This window comes from Neomonachus schauinslandi, chromosome X (genome assembly GCF_002201575.2).
Source record: "Neomonachus schauinslandi chromosome X, ASM220157v2, whole genome shotgun sequence".
NCBI classification, from domain to species: Eukaryota; Metazoa; Chordata; class Mammalia; order Carnivora; family Phocidae; genus Neomonachus; species Neomonachus schauinslandi.
In genome coordinates, this window is record NC_058419.1 from 43,324,714 (window position 1) to 43,343,945 (window position 19,232).

The following is a 19,232-nucleotide window of genomic DNA, read 5'->3' on the forward strand; positions in this document are numbered from 1 at the left end:
TGGACAAGTCTAAAAGCTACTGAGGAAGTAGAATCAACAGGACTTGGTTACTGATGGAGAACGGGGAATCTAGGACTGTGACGTTAACACACAATCCTGCAAATGAAAGCAAGTGAGTTCATAGTTGTAAAGGGCTTAGAACAACACCTGCTACATGAGAAGAGCTATATAATATCTTCCCAGCTGAACGGGAAGTGTGTAATGCCAGGCTAACCAGGATGCGGCAGAAGTTCCATATTCAAGAAGAGATGCTACAAGTCTGTGACGTTACCGGTGTGCACTGCGCCACTCTCCCATATGCCTGCCCTCCCAGACATGCAGGTAACTGGCTCAGGACTGGGCTGTGATGGGTATGATACCAATAACCAGCATCCATATACCACTCTACCTTGAACCAAGTGCTTCTACCTGCCATTTCATCTGACTCTAACAAGAACCCCACCAAGCTGGTAGAAATGAGGTGCTGGCTCTTTCCTATGCTCCAACTCAGGCTCTGTGGGGACAAAAACTATGTGTTTTGGGGGCACCTGGATGGCTCAGTCGGTTGGGCATTTGCCTTCTGCTCAGGTCATGATCCCGGGGTCCTGGGATGGAGCCCTGCATCGGGCTCCTTGCTCAGCTGGGAGCCTGCTTCCCCCTCTGCCTCTGCTCCTCACCCTGCTCCTGCTCTCTCTCTCTCTCTCTCTGTCAAATAAATAAAAATCTTTTTAAAAAACCTATGTGTTTTTGCCCTTATCACCGCCTGCAGAATCTAACACTTGGCAGGCTGTTTCAAGTGGTCAGTTCAATACAGCAGCAGGGCTGACACTACTGGCTCTGGATCCCCATGACCTGGACTTGAAGCCCAACTCCACCACTGTGTGTCCTTGAGAAGTTAGTTCACCTCTCTGAGCCTCAGAGATCTCATCCATAGAACGGGAGCAATAACAGGGCCTTCCTCAGAGAGCTGTTGGAAGGATCAGAAGAGATAATGCATATAAAGCCCTTAGCACACTGTCTGGCCCCCATGCCCAAAAAACACAAGTTATACTGGGTATTGCTTGAATGTATGGAGGCCCAATTAATAGAAAGGAGTTTTAAGTAGTGAAGGCAAGAGGTAAGGTATAAAATCATGGGGGTTCTTTTCCCATCAAAAAGACGGTTAGAACAGCATGTGTACAGAAAAGAGATTTGCACAGGCATAGGCCTAGTTCCAGGAAAGGAGCAAAGAGCTCTAAGGGTGAAGAGGGAAAGGTACAAGGGAAAAACAACCCAAAATAGATTCAGGAATCCGTTGCTTGGCCTGGAAACCTGAAAACTCCAAAGTCTGCTCCTCTGAATATTATTTCCCGATTCAAAAATGTGAGCTCAATTACGTTAGGATCAAAAACGCTGGCATGAGCTGCAAACAGCTGGGCTCTTGCTATAAATTCCCTGCTGTGACCGAAGCATAATGAAGTTAGGGCTTTTTCATGTGCATTTTTTTTTAACCTGCGAAAGGAAAATATAGCTCTCCAAAGTAAGGAAATGCAACTGCCCCTGTTAGACTCTATTTAAATCTATTTAAATCCAGAAATGGCAAGCCCTTGCCAGTCAAAGCTGAATGACTTCTCAAGCATACTGGTCATGTGGAAAGGGGGCACACAGGCTTAACAAAAACAAGAACATAGCTGTGAGAAGCTGGAAATGCCTACTTGTCTCCTCCAAACCCTGAGCCTGGGCCACTTACCACCACCTTTCTGTACTGCTCTCAAGAGGCCATCAAATAGCCCCACCATTTCCCCCACCCCTCCCCACCACCACTACCACCCCCCACCCCCACTGGCAGCTAGGCTTGGCATGCAAATAAAGGCGCCAAGGCAAATGCATCCTTCCCCTAGCTCAGCGGCATCTCTTGGCGGCTACCAAGACAGAGTTGTTGAGCACTTGGTTCCTTTAACCTGGTGTCTTTCTGGATCGCAAAAAATCTATCAGGAAGCCATAAAATGCTGAGGCATGACCTGAGCCTAGGAGGAGAGGGAAGGGTAAGAAATGTAATCCCAAACAGCAGTGACACAGTACTGCCTTAGGCCTAAGAAAGGGCTCAAGTATATGGATCATTTAAAACCAACTTCCTGGGGCGTCTGGGTGGCTCAGTTGGTTAAGCATCTGACTCTTGATCTCAGCTCAGGTTTTGATCTCAGGGTCGTGAGTTCAAGCTCCACGTTGGGCTCCAAGCTGGGTGTGGAGCCTACTTTTAAAAAATAGAAAAAAATCTCTACTAAAACCAATTTCCTGAAGTGAAAGAATGCTTTGTCAACTCAAAATATTTTACCCAACAAGATACTGGTCATATTTTTCTTTCATCTCACAGTGATTTGTGAAAATTGGGGGCTGTTTCCCCCAAGCAAATATTTATGGTGACAGAACAGTTTTCTCAGCCCAATATTACCAATTAGCTGGACCACATATAAACCATTTGATTTGAAGGGGCACCTGCACCCCAGTGTTTATAGCAGCAATGTCCACAATAGCCAAACTATGGAAAGAGCCCAGATGTCCACTGCCAGATGAATGGATAAAGAAGATGTGGTAGGTAGGTAGGTAGGTAGGTGGGTAGATAGATAGATAGATAGATAGATAGATAGATAGATAGATAGATAGAGAAATATTACTCAGCCATCAAAAGGAATGAAATCTTTCCATTTGCAACAATGTGGATAAAACTAGAGGGTATTATGCTAAGTGAAATTAGTCAGTCAGAGAAAGACAAATACCATATGATTTCACTCACATGTGGAATTTAAGAAACAAAACAGATGAACATAGGGGAAGGGAAAGAAAAATTTAAAAAAGATAAAAACAGGGAGGTAAATCATAAGAGACACTTAACTCTAGGAAAAAAACAGCTGTGGGTCACTGGAGGGAATGAGCACTGGGTGTTATATGCAACTCATGAATCACTACATTCTACCCCTGAAACTAATAATACACTCTATGTTAACTAAATTAAATTTAAATAAAATTTTTTTAAAAAAGAAGTCCCCAAAACCTGAATGGCTGTGATACATTGGAAACAATTCTTGAGAGAGCTGAGTTCAAATCTTGGCTCGGCACAAGGTAGGTATATGACACTGACTCAGCTTCAGGATATCTCTGGACTCCGGGTGGCTCATCTGTGTAAGAGAGGTGCTTTTATAAGGACAGGAATATTCTAGAACTTGAGGGAGTAAATGGGATGCAAGAAGCCACAAGATGCATATGGAACTCCCTGAAGTATTCATTTTACACAAAGAGGGAGAAGGGAGGGGACAAAATTCTTTGTGTATCAAAACAAACTTGGGCACCTGGGTGGCACAGTCTATTAAGTATCTGCCTTCAGCTGAGGTCATGATCCCAGGGTCCTGGGCTCAGCGAGGGTCCAGGGCTCCCTGCTCAGCAGGAAGCCTGCTTCTCCCTCTCCCTCTGCCTGCAGCTCCCCCTGCTTGTGCTCTCGCTCTCTCTCTCTGTAGTAAATAAAATCTTAAAAAAAAAAAAAAAAAACTCAGCAATATTATAGAGTAAAATGAAAAATTCTCATGATTTTCTTAAAGATCAAGCATGAGAATTCAAAGTAAATGTGCACTGGTTTAAGGTAGCACATTGGAAAAATCCCTGGTTCTTACTAAGTACACAATAAATATTCATTAAACTGCACTATTGATTCTCACCTATCGTTAGGTCAAATAAAAACAGGGGGAAAAGTACTATTCATCAAGTGCAGTCTTAATCTTACAATGCAAAACTTCCCAGGAGACAAATCTCAGGTAAAACTGCCAGGAGACAGGCACCACATCTGCCTAACTTTGCATAGGACCTATACACTTTTGATAAGAAGGGTGAACATATTGTAACGTGCCTATATGATCTGGCCCCTGCTTACCTCTCCAGCCTCATTTCTGCCACTTCCATTTTTCAAACTCTAAGCCCTGGGAATCAGGAAATTTTGCACATCCCTTAGCTAGCTGAATTGTCTCACAACTCCAGGTAGGAAATTCTCTCCTGCAGGCTTCCATTCTCTATTTGGTTATGAAATCATGTGCTGAAAATGATGGTAGAGGTCACGGGGTTTCCTTGACAAAACCACTGAAGTTTTACAATAGCCTCTGTAAGGGGACGACAAGAAGCCCTGTGAGACTAACACCTTCAGAGGCCCGCAAAAAGAACTTTCTCAGCTTCCAGTTCCAACACGTAAAGAGTCTGCTAAGGAGCCAGATCATATAGGCATACAGAAAAGGTGAGGATCCATGTGAGGAGGGGTGTGCCCAGAGAGAGTCCCACCTGTATGTATCCAGGGCAGAGACCTTGGAGTCACCCAGTCTGGTGGACTTCAGAAAGACCACTCAACATGACTTAAAAGGCCCTTTGGGTTCTGGTTGTCCCCTACCCCCCTCTCCAGGAAATTGTATGTTCCAGTCATACTCTCTTATCACCTCTTAGCCTCTGCCCATTCTGCTTGGAAATACTCTTATACACTTCCCTGTTTCCCACCCTTCTCTGTGTGACCAACACCATTCACTCTTCAGATTTCAATTTGTCATCCCTTCCTTCATTCATTCAACAAATATTTCCTGAGAGTCTGCCATGTGCTTGGCACTGGAGACGTAACAGTGGACAAGACAAATGAGGTGCCTTCCTTCATAGAGTTTACAGTCTAGGGGAGAAAGACAATAAGTAAGGAAAATAAATAAGATAATTTAGATAATGAATCAAGCAACATGATGTACTAGGAAGTGCCTAGATGGTTGACTTAAATTGAAAGGTGAGTGTAATGGAGTGAATGGTGGCCCCCAAAAAGAGATGTCCACCCAGAATTTCAGAATGTGACCTTATTTGGAATAAGTCTTTGCAGATATAATTTAGGTAAACACCTCAAGATGAGATCGTCCTGGATTAGGGTGGGCCCTAAACCCAAAGATGAGCTTCCTTATAAGAAACAGAAAAGGAGAAGATACAGACATAAAGATCCAGAAGAAGGTCATGTGAAGATGAAGGCAGATATTGGGGTGATGCTGCCACAAGCCAAGGAACACCTGGAGCCACCACAAACTGAAAAAAGGAAAGGAAAGATTCTCCACTAGAGCACTTAGGGGGACTTCCCTGCTGACACCTAGATTTTGGACTTTGAGCCCCCAGTACTATGAAACTAATTTTCTGTTGTTTTAAGCCAATTACGGTAATTTGTTATGGCAGCCCTAGGAAACTAAGAGAGCCAGGGAAGGCTTCCCTTAGGAGATAATTTTTAGGCTGAACCTCGAGCAATGAGAAGTAGCCAAGCATGGGAAGATCTGGGGAAAGTATACTCCAGACAGAGAACAGCAAGTGCAAAGGTCCTGAGGCAGGGACAATCTTGACATGTTTAAGGAACAGAAATAACACCAGATGGCTAAACAGAGACAGCAGGGAGGAAGAGAAGTGGATGAGGAAGAAGATCGTGCAGGGTTGGCAGGCCACAGAAAAGAACTGGGAAAAAAAGAAAAGAAAAGAACTGGGGTTTGGTTCTATACATGATGGAATGGTTTCAAGCTTTCCATCACATTTAGAATAAAATCCCAATTCTTTACTATAACTAAAAGACCCTCCAAGATTTGGCCTATACCAACCACTACCTTTCTTGCTAACTTCGTTCCATTCTCACATATTCTTTTCAATAAGCCAAATTATTCCTTCCTTCAGAGTCTTTGCATTTTCTGTTTCCTCTATCCTGGAATGTTCTCCCAGATCTCTGCTTCCCTGGCTCCTTCAAATGATTGAGGTGTCAGCTCACATGTCACCTCTCAGAGGAGTCTACTTCACAACCAATTATTCTTTCAATTAACCCTGTGTTATTATTTCATGTCATTCATCACTTTTGAAAATATTTTATAAATCTCCTTAGTTGTTTGATGTCTATCTTACTCATGTGATTGCAAGTTTCGTGTAGGCAAGAGTATTTGAACTGTACTTTTAGGATTAAAAGGAGTTTACTGGGGTGCCTGGGTGGCTCAGTCAGTTAAGCGTCTGCCTTCGGCTCAGGTCATGATCCCGGGGTCCTGGGATCGAGTCCCCACATCACATCAGGCTTCCTGCTCAGCGGGAAGCCTGCTTCTCCCTCCCCTTCTGCTGCTCCCCCTGCTTGTGTACTCTCTCTCTGTCAAATAAATAAATAAAATCTTTAAAAAAATAATAAACAAAAGTTTACCTAACGGATACATGAGAAAGGGGAATGTTCCCAGGACTGAAAGACTAACTACTTCAGAACTGTTGGAGTATATAGAAAAAGGGTAAGGTGAGCAAAATGAGAAGCAATGGGGGACGAAACAATTGTACTTTTTAAAATACCACATTGATAAGTCTGGCCAGGGGTTTATCAATCTTGTTAATTCTTTCAAAGAACCAGCTCCTAGTTTCGTTGATCTGTTCTACTGTTCTTTTAGTTTCTATTTCATTGATTTCTGCTCTGATCTTTATTATTTCTCTTCTCCTGCTGGGTTTAGGCTTTCTTTGCTGTTCTTTCTCCAGCTCCTTTAGGTGGAGGGTTAGGTTGTGTACTTGAGACCTTTCTTGTTTCTTGAGAAAGGCTTGTATTGCTATATACTTTCCTCTTAGGACTGCCTTTGCTGCATCCCAAAGATTTTGAACAGTTGTGTTTTCATTTTCATTGGTTTCCATGTATTTTTTTAATTCTTCTTTAATTTCCTGGTTGACCCATTCATTCTTCAGTAGGACGCTCTTTAGCCTCCATGTATTTGAGTTCTTTCCGACTTTCCTCTTGTGATTGAGTTCTAGTTTCAAAGCATTGTGGTCTGAAAATAGGCAGGGAATGATCCCAATCTTTTGGTACCGGTTGAGACCTGATTTATGACCTAGGATGTGATCTATTCTGGAGAATGTTCCATGGGCACTAGAGAAGAATGTGTATTCCGTTGCTTTGGGGTGGAATGTTCTGAATGGGTCTGTGAAGTCCATTTGGTCCAGTGTGTCATTTAAAGTCTTTATTTCCTTGTTGATCTTTTGCTTAGACGATCTGTCCATTTCAGTGAGGGGGGTGTTAAAGTCCCCCACTATTCTTGTATTGTTGTCGATGTGTTTCTTTGCTTTTGTTATTAATTGCCTTATATAATTGGCTGCTCCCATGTTAGGGGCATAGATATTTACAATTGTTAGATCTTCTTGTTGGATAGATCCTTTAAGTAGGATAGACACTGGGGAGGGTATGTGCTCTGGTAAGCGCTGTGAATTGTGCAAGACTGTTGAATCTCAGATCTGTACCTCTGAAACAAATAATGCAATATATGTTAAGAAAAAAAAAAAGAAGAAGAAGAAGGTAGCGGGACGGGAAGAATGAAGCGGGGGAAATCGGAGGGGTAGACGAACCATGAGAGACGATGGACTCTGAAAAACAAACAGGGTTCTAGAGGGGAGGGGGGTGGGAGGATGGGTTAGCCTGGTGGTGGGTATTGAGGAGGGCACATTCTGCATGGAGCACTGGGTGTTATGCACAAACAATGAATCATGGAACACTTCATCTAAAACTAATGATGTAATGTATGGGGATTAACATAAGAATAAAAAAAATAAATAAAATAAAATAAAATACCACATTGGCTGCTGAATTGTCATGGGCCAACAGTGTAAGAGGAGAGACCATTTATTTGTTCAAGAATATGTATTGGCCATCCACTACACATCAGGCACTTGCTTGGGATTTCTCAGCAAACAAAATGGGCTAAAATTTTTATCCTCTTGGAGCTTGTGGTTTGGTGGGGACCAGCTTCGTAGCTACTGCAAGTGATGATGACTTGTACTAGGGGTGAGACAGTGGAGATGGGAGAAGTGGTTGGATTTTAGGATGTGTTGTTTTGTTTTTGTTTTTGTTTTTAAAGATTTTATTTATTTGAGAGAGAGAGGTTGCAAGTGAGTGAAAGAGAGCATAAGCAGGGAGGAGGGGCAGAGGGAGAAGCAGACTCCCCATTGGGCTTCGACGCTGGGCTCAATCTCAGGACCCCGGGACCATGACCTGAGCCAAAGGCAGACACTTAACAGACCGAGCCACCCAGGTGCCCCTTAGGATGTGTTTTGAGAGGACGTAGATTTGATAGACCTAGATAATGGATAGGATAGATTGGACATCACTTCTTCCACAAAGTCTTTCCCGGACACTACCCCCCCCCCGTATTAGATTAAGCATCACAGTACCCCATGTTTACTCTATTGCTACACACCCTGTACTACAAATATTCATTCACTAGTCTTACCTGTATCTTATCACATTACATCAGAACCCATGGCACAATGCTTGGAACAGAATGGGTACTCAATAAATTTATTAAAGAAATAAACTTATTTCATATTAATATTTATTATTCTCAAATAAATTTACTAAATATATAAACTAGGTCTTTTATCAGGGTAGTATTCACTGCCCATCCAGCGAAAATCTCTTTTAATCTGTTGTTGGTTTATTTTGTTCCTTGATGCAAAAAGTTCCTTTCTAGATTGATATGATAAGAGCCTCCATTTAAACTATGAAAACATTTGAGCAAAGACTGGAAAATTACATCATCTCGTTATGACATGACAGTCGCACCTGATTAAACATTGCACAACGTCAGAAAATTAAAAGTTCAAGACTATAAATATAGTGCCAGGGAGCACATTTATAAGAAATCAAATATTCAATCAAGCTGTTATGACATTTAAAAGGTCAGTGGCCAAAAGCACTCCCCATCTTTAGGTAATGGTCAATGCAGTTCCATAGCACCAGTCACAGCTCAGAAAATACTTTAGAAATAAATTTTAATGGAATTCAAACTTACAGGATCCCAAACAGCCAACAAAATTCAACAAGAAAGACACAAAAATGTCATGTGCAGCCACACACTGGAGCCTAGAAAGTAATGACTGTTGCTGTCATTTTAAAAGGCTTCTCTCCACATTTCTAACTGTAAATATCTAGTACTATAGAACTTCTTCAGTTACCCAGTGGAAGACTGAAGCTTGCTTATAAGTGGCTGATATTCAGTGATTGGTTTCAAATCTACATTTCCATTATAAATGACTATAATATTAATGGGTTTTTTTTCTCTCCAGTATTTGTGCGTCCCCTATCCAAAGTCAAGAACTCTATGGAAACATGTTAAGTCTGACTGCAGTAGCCAAAAAGATTCCAGAGAAACAAGGAGCTCAGTTAGGTGCCACGTGAATCTGGCTCATGAACTCATGTCCTCTACCCCTTTCTCCAGCCAGAGCTTTCAACCCACTCTCCTTGCATGTGAGTGACTATCATTCACAGGTTAGGCAACTCAAAAAGGGATCACTTGGCTGGTCCCCGGGGTGACACAGCAACTAAACTACAGTTGAGACTAAAACCCAGTAGCCCTGGCTTCTGATTCTAAAAAGAGGATTTGAAAGAAAGAAAGAAAAAAAAAAAACCTGGGCACTCTATAATCAAGATCCTCATGTATCAAAATACTCCCCTGGGGAAAAAAAACATGCCATCTTGTCTGAGCCCCAAGTTCCTGAAATCCCAGCCCCTCCATAAAACATTCCTAGATTGATAAGAGGAGAGGGGATGGCTTCTCCGGGTTCCTTGATTTTTTTCTCACCCCATAAGTGAAGTTCCCATGAGCCTGTAGGAAAACTGACCTTATTTGTATGTGTAGTTTTCAACATTAATTATTCTGACATCTGTGTGTCAAAACCTGTGGGCAAAACAAAGGAACATCATGTGCATTGAGAAGGATATAACACCATTTCTATGATATTCCTGCCACAAACGCATAACCTGAACCTCATCATGAAGAAACATCAGACAAATTCAAATTCAGGGACACTCTATAAAATAATTGGTTTGTACTCTAAAAATGCCAAGGTCGTGAAAGACAAAGAAAGACTAAGGAACTATTTCAGATTACAGAACACTAAACAGACACAACTAAATGCAATGCCATGAGTGATATGGATTGGATACCATATGTTTTCTATACAGGACGTTAGTGGGACAATTTGCAAATGGGAATCAAGTCTGAAGATTAGAACACAGTATTGTATCAATGTTAATTTCCTGGTTTTGATCACTGTATTGTGGTTATATAAGCAAATGTTCTTGTTTTTAGAAAATACACACTGAAATATTTAAGGATAAAGGAGCATCATGTCTGTAACACATTCTCAAACAGATCAGAAAAAATATAGATATTTATAATTAGAGAATGATAGAGCAAATGTGCTAAAATGCTAACTTTGAGAGCATCTGGGTGACGAGCCTATGGAAATTATTCGTACTATTTTTGCAACTTTTCTATAAATCTGAAATTTTTCCAAAAGAAAAATGTTCACAATATCCGTGGTCATTAATCCTCGTTGCTCCGGTCTGTTTTGGACGGAAAACCCATACACAAATCATCTTCTGTGCCTCTGTAGGTAGCTCCAGTTAATTTAAGGAACATATAATAATATTTAAAGCTAAGAAATAATTTAAGTTCGCTTTAATTTCAAAAATAGACCCACACCCCGCAGCACGTGAGGAGGAGGCGATGAAGGCAGTCCAAAATTAACCTGGCAAGATTATTCCTGGGCTGCTACGCCAATAAGCTTGAGAACTGGCACCCTAAAGGGAAGAGTGCCATCTCCGCACAGGATGCCCTGCCGGGTGCCTCCGAACTTGCCAAGCACCAGCGCCTATTCCAGGGGGATGTTCGTCCGCGGCGCCAACTTCCATCGAAAGCCATTGCCGCAGTATTTCATTTGGCCACCTGAGGGCGTACTAAAATTACTTTTTCTAACCCTGGGATTGACAGGCACAGAGGAGGGAAGTGTGTGGGAGGTGTGCGTCCCGGGTGTCTTCAGGTCCCCCTGCGGACTACTGATGGGGCGGAAAAGAGAAGACGGGGTAGTTCTGACCTTAGCAAAACCGCGTTGTCCTCAGAATTCAGTTTCGTTGTCTTCTGCCTGCATTACCGGCTCCCTTTTGACTTACTGTCAGAGTGCTTTCTATACCCCTAACCCCTTTCGTTTCTCTAGATAATCCAGAGCTTTCTTGGTCTCTTTCACCTTACTCCAAAAGTTTTGCCCAAACCACTCATTCCCACTCAGTGTTAAGACTGATAATGATGGGAATCACCGTAGCAGAATGTCACTTCCTAAGAAACTGATAATGGTGATGATAATCATGATAGCAGAATGGGGCCCCTCTCAAGAGAGATTTGAACGCTGGCAGGAATCCATGCCTTAAACTAGAGCATTAGGCTCTGATTAGAAATTCAAGCCTTGGGCGCCTGGGTGGCTCAGTTGGTTAAGCGACTGCCTTCGGCTCAGGTCATGATCCTGGAGTCCCTGGATCGAGTCCCGCATCGGGCTCCCTGCTCTGCAGGGGGTCTGCTTCTCCCTCCGACCCTCCCCCCTCTCATGTGTTCTCTCTCATTCTCTCTCTCTCAAATAAATAAATAAAATCTTTAAAAAAAAAAAAAAAAAAAAAAAAAAAAAGAAATTCAAGCCTTAAAGCTGGTGGAAGAGAATGGGGCTGGGGGGACTAGAGGAGTCTTTATTACTCGCCAAAAATCGTACCTTGAGTGCCTAAAAGGGAGTCTGGCTATCATCCAGCTAGGCAAGGAAACAGGGTGCCTGGGATTTGTGCGAATTGGGGGGGAACATTTGAGCTTGAGGACTGAAAACTGGATTCTAGAAGGGTGCTGGAAGGCAGAAAGGCGGTTGGAGTGTAGGAGAACAGTCACCTCTAGGGAACTTGGCAAATCCCGAGGGTTATCACAATCTAAAAAAAATTGTGTGACACAACTGTAAAGCAAAGATTGTTGACCCTTTTGTAGTTGCCCTTCTTCTACGTCCTAAAAGCAGAAACCTCCTTTATTTTAAAGCAGAGAGGAAATCTGGGTGTGATAGAGCAATCCTGGCAGTAAAGATTTCTGGAGAAATCGGTGGTGTCGTGAAATGAAGTCTATCAAAGGGAACATTCATTTCCTAGAATAATGTTCTTTTAAAACATCTAGGGTCCACCATCTGTTTTAAGAGCTATTGATTACTGAGACATATCTGAAATCACCAGTTTAGAAACTTGTAGACTTATCCATTTAGTCACTCAATAATTATACACCTGAATCTTAGATGTCTTTTAAAAAGTTCAGTTTAGGCCAGTCTGTTTTAACCTGTTGTCTCTGTGAATAAGCTTCAGAAATTAGCCATCAAATTGTGTGCCCCAGGCCGGTCTGCCTCTGCTCCAAATCCCACTTCCTAGGCCACTCTACCACGATCTGTTGAGATTTCCCTCCCGTGAGGCATACCAATGCCTTTGTTCACCCCAAATGGTGAAGCTATATGGTGAAATGTTTGAGACCGCCAACTCCTGGAAAGCGGGAGGTGTCCTCTTTCATTAAGGAGCCTGTACCTTGTCACTGGGGTCCCTGTACTTCGTACCTCTCTGACATTGTGTATTTTAAATAAGTGAATGAGAAAATACATTTTTGTGAGTTTGTGATGTTTTTTAAAGGAGTTATGAAGTAACACACCACCTGAAGCTAGCAAAAGCCTATCACACGCTCAACTCTATAACATCATCTTATTATTGAGGTCCCAGTCCAAACCACTTTTCTAAAAATACAGGAAGGCAAAGAGCTAAAATACCGCCAAAGTCCACCTCTGGGAATGTACTTGCTTCTGTACTAAAATCTTCCATATTACATACCTCATACCTTCCAATTAACTGACAATTAACTTCAAACAACAGGCAGGCCCTTAAGATTCACAGCATGAATATTCTTTTATGCCTAAGAGTAGTGCAATGTTAACAAACAAAAACACCCACAATGTACCTCAGAACTGGATGTAAATTATCACAGCATTTATACTAAGCCAAGCTGGGAGGTTCCTGTCCTTTTTCTTGCCCTCTTCCTCCCATCTGCCAGGAGGACACTGCTTGTTTTTCAGGACTGAGCTCAAGGGTCACCACCCTCTATGGAGCCTTTCCTTTGTACGTTCCCCCGCTGCCAGTAGATTTATCTAGTCCTGTCTCCTTTGCCAAAAATCAGGCTGCATTTGTCTGTAGCGCAGCACCTGGTGTTCCATAAGCCCTCAGTATGTGTCCATATATTTGTATGTTTTCATAATTATGCATTATACACTCCCACTTGTCGGCTCCTTTCCTTCTAACCTTGGAATTGCTTCTACAGTTGGAGCAGACTAAGCACGAGTCCAGTCCTAGGACAGAAGCTTGGCTGTCAGCAGAGGGAGACCCAAAGCCCTGGCCAGTGTTGGGATGGCCTGGAAGATCACCTCTTCAAACTGCAGCTTGGTGTCAACCTTTTCCAACGCCCCCTTCTCCCTGCACAGGAAACTTGTCTATTATCAAGCCGAGGACAACTCAATGTCTCAACATAGAAGTTGTTCCAACATAGAAGTTGTTCCAACATAGAAGTTGGAAGTACAGGGCCAGCCACAGGGGTCCTTCCAACAAAAGAGGTGTTCGGTTTGTAATTTAGGAAGCTAAAACAGCAGATGGATAGCAGCATCAGCAATGAGCACTCAATGAGGCACAAAAATCTCAAGAATAGGGGCGCCTGGGTGGCCCAGTGGGTTAAGCGTATGCCTTCAGCTCGGGTCATGATCCCAGGGTCTGGGATCAAGCCCCATGTCAGGCTCTCTGCTCAGCGGAGAGCCTACTTCTCCCTCTCCCTCTGCCGGCCGCTCCCCCTGCTTGTGTGTGTGTCCTCTCTCCCTCTCTCTCTCTCTCTCTCTCTCTGCCAAATAAATAAATCAATCTTTAAAAAAATCCCAAGAATAGGGGCGCCTGGGTGGCTCAGTCATTAAGCATCCGCCTTCGGCTCAGCTCATGATCCCAGGGTCCTGGGATCGAGGCCCACATCGGGCTCCCTGCTCGGCGGGAAGCCTGCTTCTCCCTCTCCCACTCCCCCTGCTTGTGTTCCCTCTCTCACTGTCTCTCTCTCTGTCAAATAAATAAAATCTTAAAAAAAAAAAATCCCAAGAATAAAAAGTATTGTTTTGTTGTTGTTACAGATAACATGATGTGAGTGCTGACTATGTGCCGAGGAACTATGCTAAGTGCTTTGCCTATGACTTAATCTTCAAAATAACCTTATGAGATAGAGACCATTATCATCTCCACTTCACAGATAAAGAACCTAGGGCTTAAAGAGATTAATGGAACTTTCCTCTTCATCTCAAGAGTAAGTGGTGGAGCCAAAATTCAAAATCCAGTTTGCTTAATGCAGAACCCCCACCCGTATCTAGTGCACTCTATGACCTTCTTCTTTATTATTATTATTTTTTTATTATGGTCAGTTAGCCAGCGTTTATTAGTTTTTGATGTAGTGTTCAATGATTCCTTAGTTGCATATAACACCCAGTGCTCATCACATCACGTGCCCTCCTTAATGCCCATCCCCCGGCTACCCCATCCCCCCACCCCCATCCACTCCACTGCCTTTTATAGGGAGATACCAAAAGCCATAACTCAGGGAAGAAATTGAGACCAGGAAATGTGCTCAAATAGGAAACAAGAACATGAATTGGTCACTGGACAGTTGATTTTTTTTTAGAAAGTTATTCAATGCACCACCCAAAATTATCTCTCATACCACTCTTTAGGAAACACTGAGCTGAAAAAAAAAAGCATTGCCTCCAGAAGGCCCCTGGTTCCATTGAAAATATATAAACTTAGCACCCATAACTATGACAGAGCTGAGTGTTTATTGAACGAATGGGCTTTCATGAATGGAGCTTTGAGAGGACAGGACACAGGGCAGGTGTCAAAGACCAAGTGAAGCCTTTACAATACCATGAGGGAAAAGTGCCCTGAGTGAGCTATCGCCTTATGATACTGGTCATCTGGCTGGTCTCTAAGGGTAGCCATATGCCTGTTTGTGTCACCCCAAGGAGATCGGGTTCCCATTCAAGATCAACCCCTTATGGAGGAAAAAGCCAACAAGGAGGACCCCATATGTGCCCAAGCAGAGCCCCTGTGGAGGCGACTTGTGAGCTTTGCATACCCACTCCAGCAGACATGTGGCAACCCAACAGAGTGGAAAGTTGCCAGTCGAGGCATTTGCCAACCTAACTGGGGTCACAAACGTTTATGCGGATGGTATAACCTTCTGTTTCAGAGTGACTGGAGATATGTCACAGAAGCACAAATTCCTGCCAGATACACTCTCCCAGAGTGGAGCCTGCGATGAAGTCTCCATAGCAGACCTTGCCTAGGAAGACATATTCCAGGGACCCCTGTGTCCATCACTGTTGGTGAAAAAGGAGGGAGCCTGACTTTTGGGCCCTCGGGCCAAGCCCACCGTTACTGCTTCGAAGGCCTGCCTTGGCAAGAGTATATAACTAGGACATTGAACCTAAGACCCCATGGATAATTATGGGTTAGCACAAGGCTGCAGTTAAAAGATGACTCAGTTTAAAATCAATTTAAAGGAAAACATTTATAAAATAATGGTATTGACAGTATTCTAAATGGCAAGAGTTGATGAAAGAGGCCCTCAAGTGACTCATATGTGGGGACCCCACACTTCCAGAGGAGTACTGCAACAGTGGAAATCCCAGCTACCTGGGCAGGCCTGCTGGGGCAGGGGAGGCTCTTAGGGCAGACTTAGTCCTGCACCCTTTACTGCCTAGAAGTCAACCTCGCCTGCCTGTAATGGAGGACAACACTACACACATACTCCGAAGCCAGGAAGAGGGGAAAGGTGTCTCACCCTTACTGGGGGACTAGAGCCAAATTCTCCCTGCCCTAAGCAGGGCTTTGGGGCTGGATGTCCCACAGCCCAGAGATAGCGTGATGGGTTTCACTAAAGTGTTGAAGCAAATCTTTATTTTTTTCTTTTCTATTTTCCCCCATTTTATCCTTCCTATAAAATCTCCAACCTTGGGGCATCTGGGTGGCTCAGTCGGCTCAGTGTCTGCCTTCGGCTCAGGTCATGATCCCAGGGTCCTGGGATTGAGACCCGCACCGGGCTCCTTGCTCAGCAGGGAGCCTGCTTCTCCCTCTGTCTGTGGCTCTCCCCCTGCTTGTGCTCTCTCTCTCACTCTCTCTCAAATAAATAAAATCTTTAAAAAATAAAAATAAAAGTAAAATAAAATATCCAACCTTGCAAAGCTAACCAGATAATGTATTTGAATTAGCACTAGGGGATCCCTGGATCGCACAACACAAAGGCTTAAAATAAACTAATTGCCTAGTTAACTTAAGAAATGCTTTCTTTAATGGTATGGGTAAAACACTAGTGAATGGAAGAGGAGATGCTTCTTGCTAACCTCCCAATAAGACTACCATATTTAACAGACTTGGGGTGGTACAAGGAGACAGTAATAGGAGGAATTATAGCCCCGAAATGGAGGCTAACCCCTCCCATTAGTGCCAACAGGTATGATGAACATACTCCAGGGAACGCTGCCAGAACGTGAGAAGCTTCCATCTGATCCTAGTATGCCAGACAGGTCCCCTCCCACCACTAGAGAAGTGCCCCAGAGTTGGCAGCATTCTAAAATGGTTCCAGCTGAACAAATGTGCACTTGGACTATACCAGAGAACATATTATAGAAGTCCCAAACCTATAATTCATCCTGCCTGGGACAAACCATCCATAGACCTCAGCTCACGGCTCTGGCTCCTCCTTAGCAGAAGCCTATACCCAACTCCTTGGAATAGGAATATAGCTCCCACATCTTTCCCTTTGGGGTAAATAAGAGCAGAGCTAAAATGAGTTACAGTTCTCATTTCCACCCTAACTTCCCCAAAACACCACCATCCCCAAAAGCGTCAACAGAACTCTGGTTCACGGATTTCTTGTTGTTCTCACCAGAAATAAAAACTAGCTCTATCTATCCATTAAGCAAAAGCAATGTAAATACTTCAGTGATAGATTTTAAAAGGGTTGCACGTACATTTTGAGTTCATCCTCTGTATGCCTTCTTCATGTTCATCTGCATCAGCCATCATATATGCCCAGCCCTCAAGAAACCAGGTTACAAATCCCTTTCCTCTTGCACCCCCACTTATGAGCTAAGTGATAGGGACAGGAACCTCTGCAGATTGTCGGGGCCCGTGAAGTTAAGTTTCTACCCTTGAGTGGCAAGGTTAGCTAATTTTAATTCAAATTATAAAAAGGGCAAGTTTGAATACAAGTATCAGTATCTAGAGTACTAATTTACCCTTAGCTTCTGATTCTAAATTCAGCTACCTATTAGCTATAACAAACATCTAGAAGACCCACCAACACCCAAACTCACAACATCCACAATTGAATTCATCCTCTTTCTCTGAAATTTGGTCTTTCCCCTATTCCTCTTAATAAGTGGTATCATCTTTCGGCCAAAGCCAGGAACCCCAGAATTATCCCTAACATTCCCTCTTCCTCAAGCTCTACATTCATCCCATCAGTAAATTCTATTACTTCCACAAAAATATTCCCAAAGCTAGTTTCTTCTCTCCATCTCCATCCCCTGCTCCAAGCCATCATCACCTCTCACCTAAATGACTGAGACGGCCTCCTAACTGATCTCCGTGAATCTACAGTTTCCACCTTCAAGAATTCCTTCTCCATATCTCAGCCAGAGTGATTTTCAGAAAATGCTTACCAAATCATGTTCCAACCCTACTCCAAACTCCCCAATGAGAGACCTATAGTATTCCTAAGTTGGAAGATTCAACATGGTAGAGATGCTAATTCTCCCCAGATTGATATAGAGGTTTAATACAATTCTTATCAAGATTCACACAAGATTTTTTGTAAATATAGAAAAGGAACTGTAATATGTTAAACAAATTTGCAAAACAAGAATAAAGTGGGAGGAGGGCGCCTGGGTGGCTCAGTTGGTTAAGCGACTGCTTTCGGCTCAGGTCATGATCCTGGAGTCCCGGGATCGAGTCCCACATCGGGCTCCCTGCTCAGCAGGGAGTCTGCTTCTCCCTCTGACCCTCCCCCCTCTCGTGCTCTCTCTTTCAAATAAATAAATAAAATCTTAAAAAAAAAAAAAGAGAATAAAGTGGGAGGAATCAATCTACTTGAATTTAAGACATAACTACAGTAATCGGGATTATATGGTATTAGCAGAGGGACGAACGTGTATGGATAAGAGAAACTGAGTAAAGAATCCAGAAATAGACCCACACAAATATGCACAAGTGATTTTTGACAAAGGTGCAAAATAATTCAAATGGTGCTGGAGCAACCGGACGTTCACAGGCAAAATGATGAACCTCAACTTAAACCTCACACTTCATATAAAAATTAACTCAAGAGGCACCTGGGTGGCTCAGTCAGTTAAGCGTCTGCCTTTGGCTCAGGTCATGATCCCAGGGTCCTGGGATTGAGCCCCGCATCGGGCTCCCTGCTCAGCGGGCAGCCTGCTTCTCCCTCTCTCTCTGCTGCTCCCCCTGCTTGTGCTCTATCCCTCTCTCTCTCAAATAAATAATAAAATCTTTTTAAAAAATGTTTTAAAAATTAACTCAAAATGGAACACCTGGGTGGCTCAGTCAATTAAGCATCTGCCTTCAGCTCAGGTCCTGATCCCAGGGTCCTGGGATCCAGCCCCTCATCAGCTCCCTGCTCAGCGGGAGCCTGCTTCTCACTCTCCCTCTGCCCTCCCCACACACTCGTGCTTGCTCTCTCTCTCTTGCACTCTCTCTCTCAAATAAATATATAAAATCTTTTTAAAATATTTTAAAAATTTACTCAAAATGGATCACTGACTTAAATGTATACCATGAAACTATAAAACTTTTAGACAAAAATAGGAGAAAGTCTTCAGGATCTGGAGATAAGCAGAGTTCTTACATATGACATGGTCCATACAGGGAAACATTGATGAATTGGGCCTCATCAAAATTAAAAGCTTTTAATTGGGATGAAGGTGGTCAAAAAGTACAAATTTCCAACTATAAGATACGTAAGTACTGGAGATGTATTACACACATGATGACTATTATTAACACAGCTATCTGACATATTCGAAGTTGCTAAGAAAGTAGATCCTAAAAGTTCTCCAAGGAAAAAAAAATTTTGTTACTATATGAGGAGATAGATGCTAATACTGTGGTAATCATTATGCAATATATGTATGCAAGTCATTATGTGGTACACCTTAAACTTATACAAGCCTGTATATCAATTATATCTCAAGAAAACTGGAAAAAATAAAATGAAGTTTTAAAACAACTTTTGCCCTTCCAAAGACCCTGCTAAGAGGATTAAAAGACATACTACAGACTAAGAGAAAACATT

General features: G+C 42.8%; 1 protein-coding gene across 1 annotated transcript in view; it reads left to right on the forward strand.

The window, feature by feature from the left end:
* Window positions 1-218: 218 nt before the first annotated feature.
* The window catches only part of ESX1 (ESX homeobox 1), a 36,160-nt gene continuing 17,146 nt past the window's right edge, over window positions 219-19,232 (forward strand). The window contains exon 1 of the mRNA XM_021678353.2: window positions 219-321. Coding sequence (XP_021534028.2) covers window positions 219-321 — 103 coding nt within the window. The remainder of the gene's footprint in view (window positions 322-19,232) is intronic.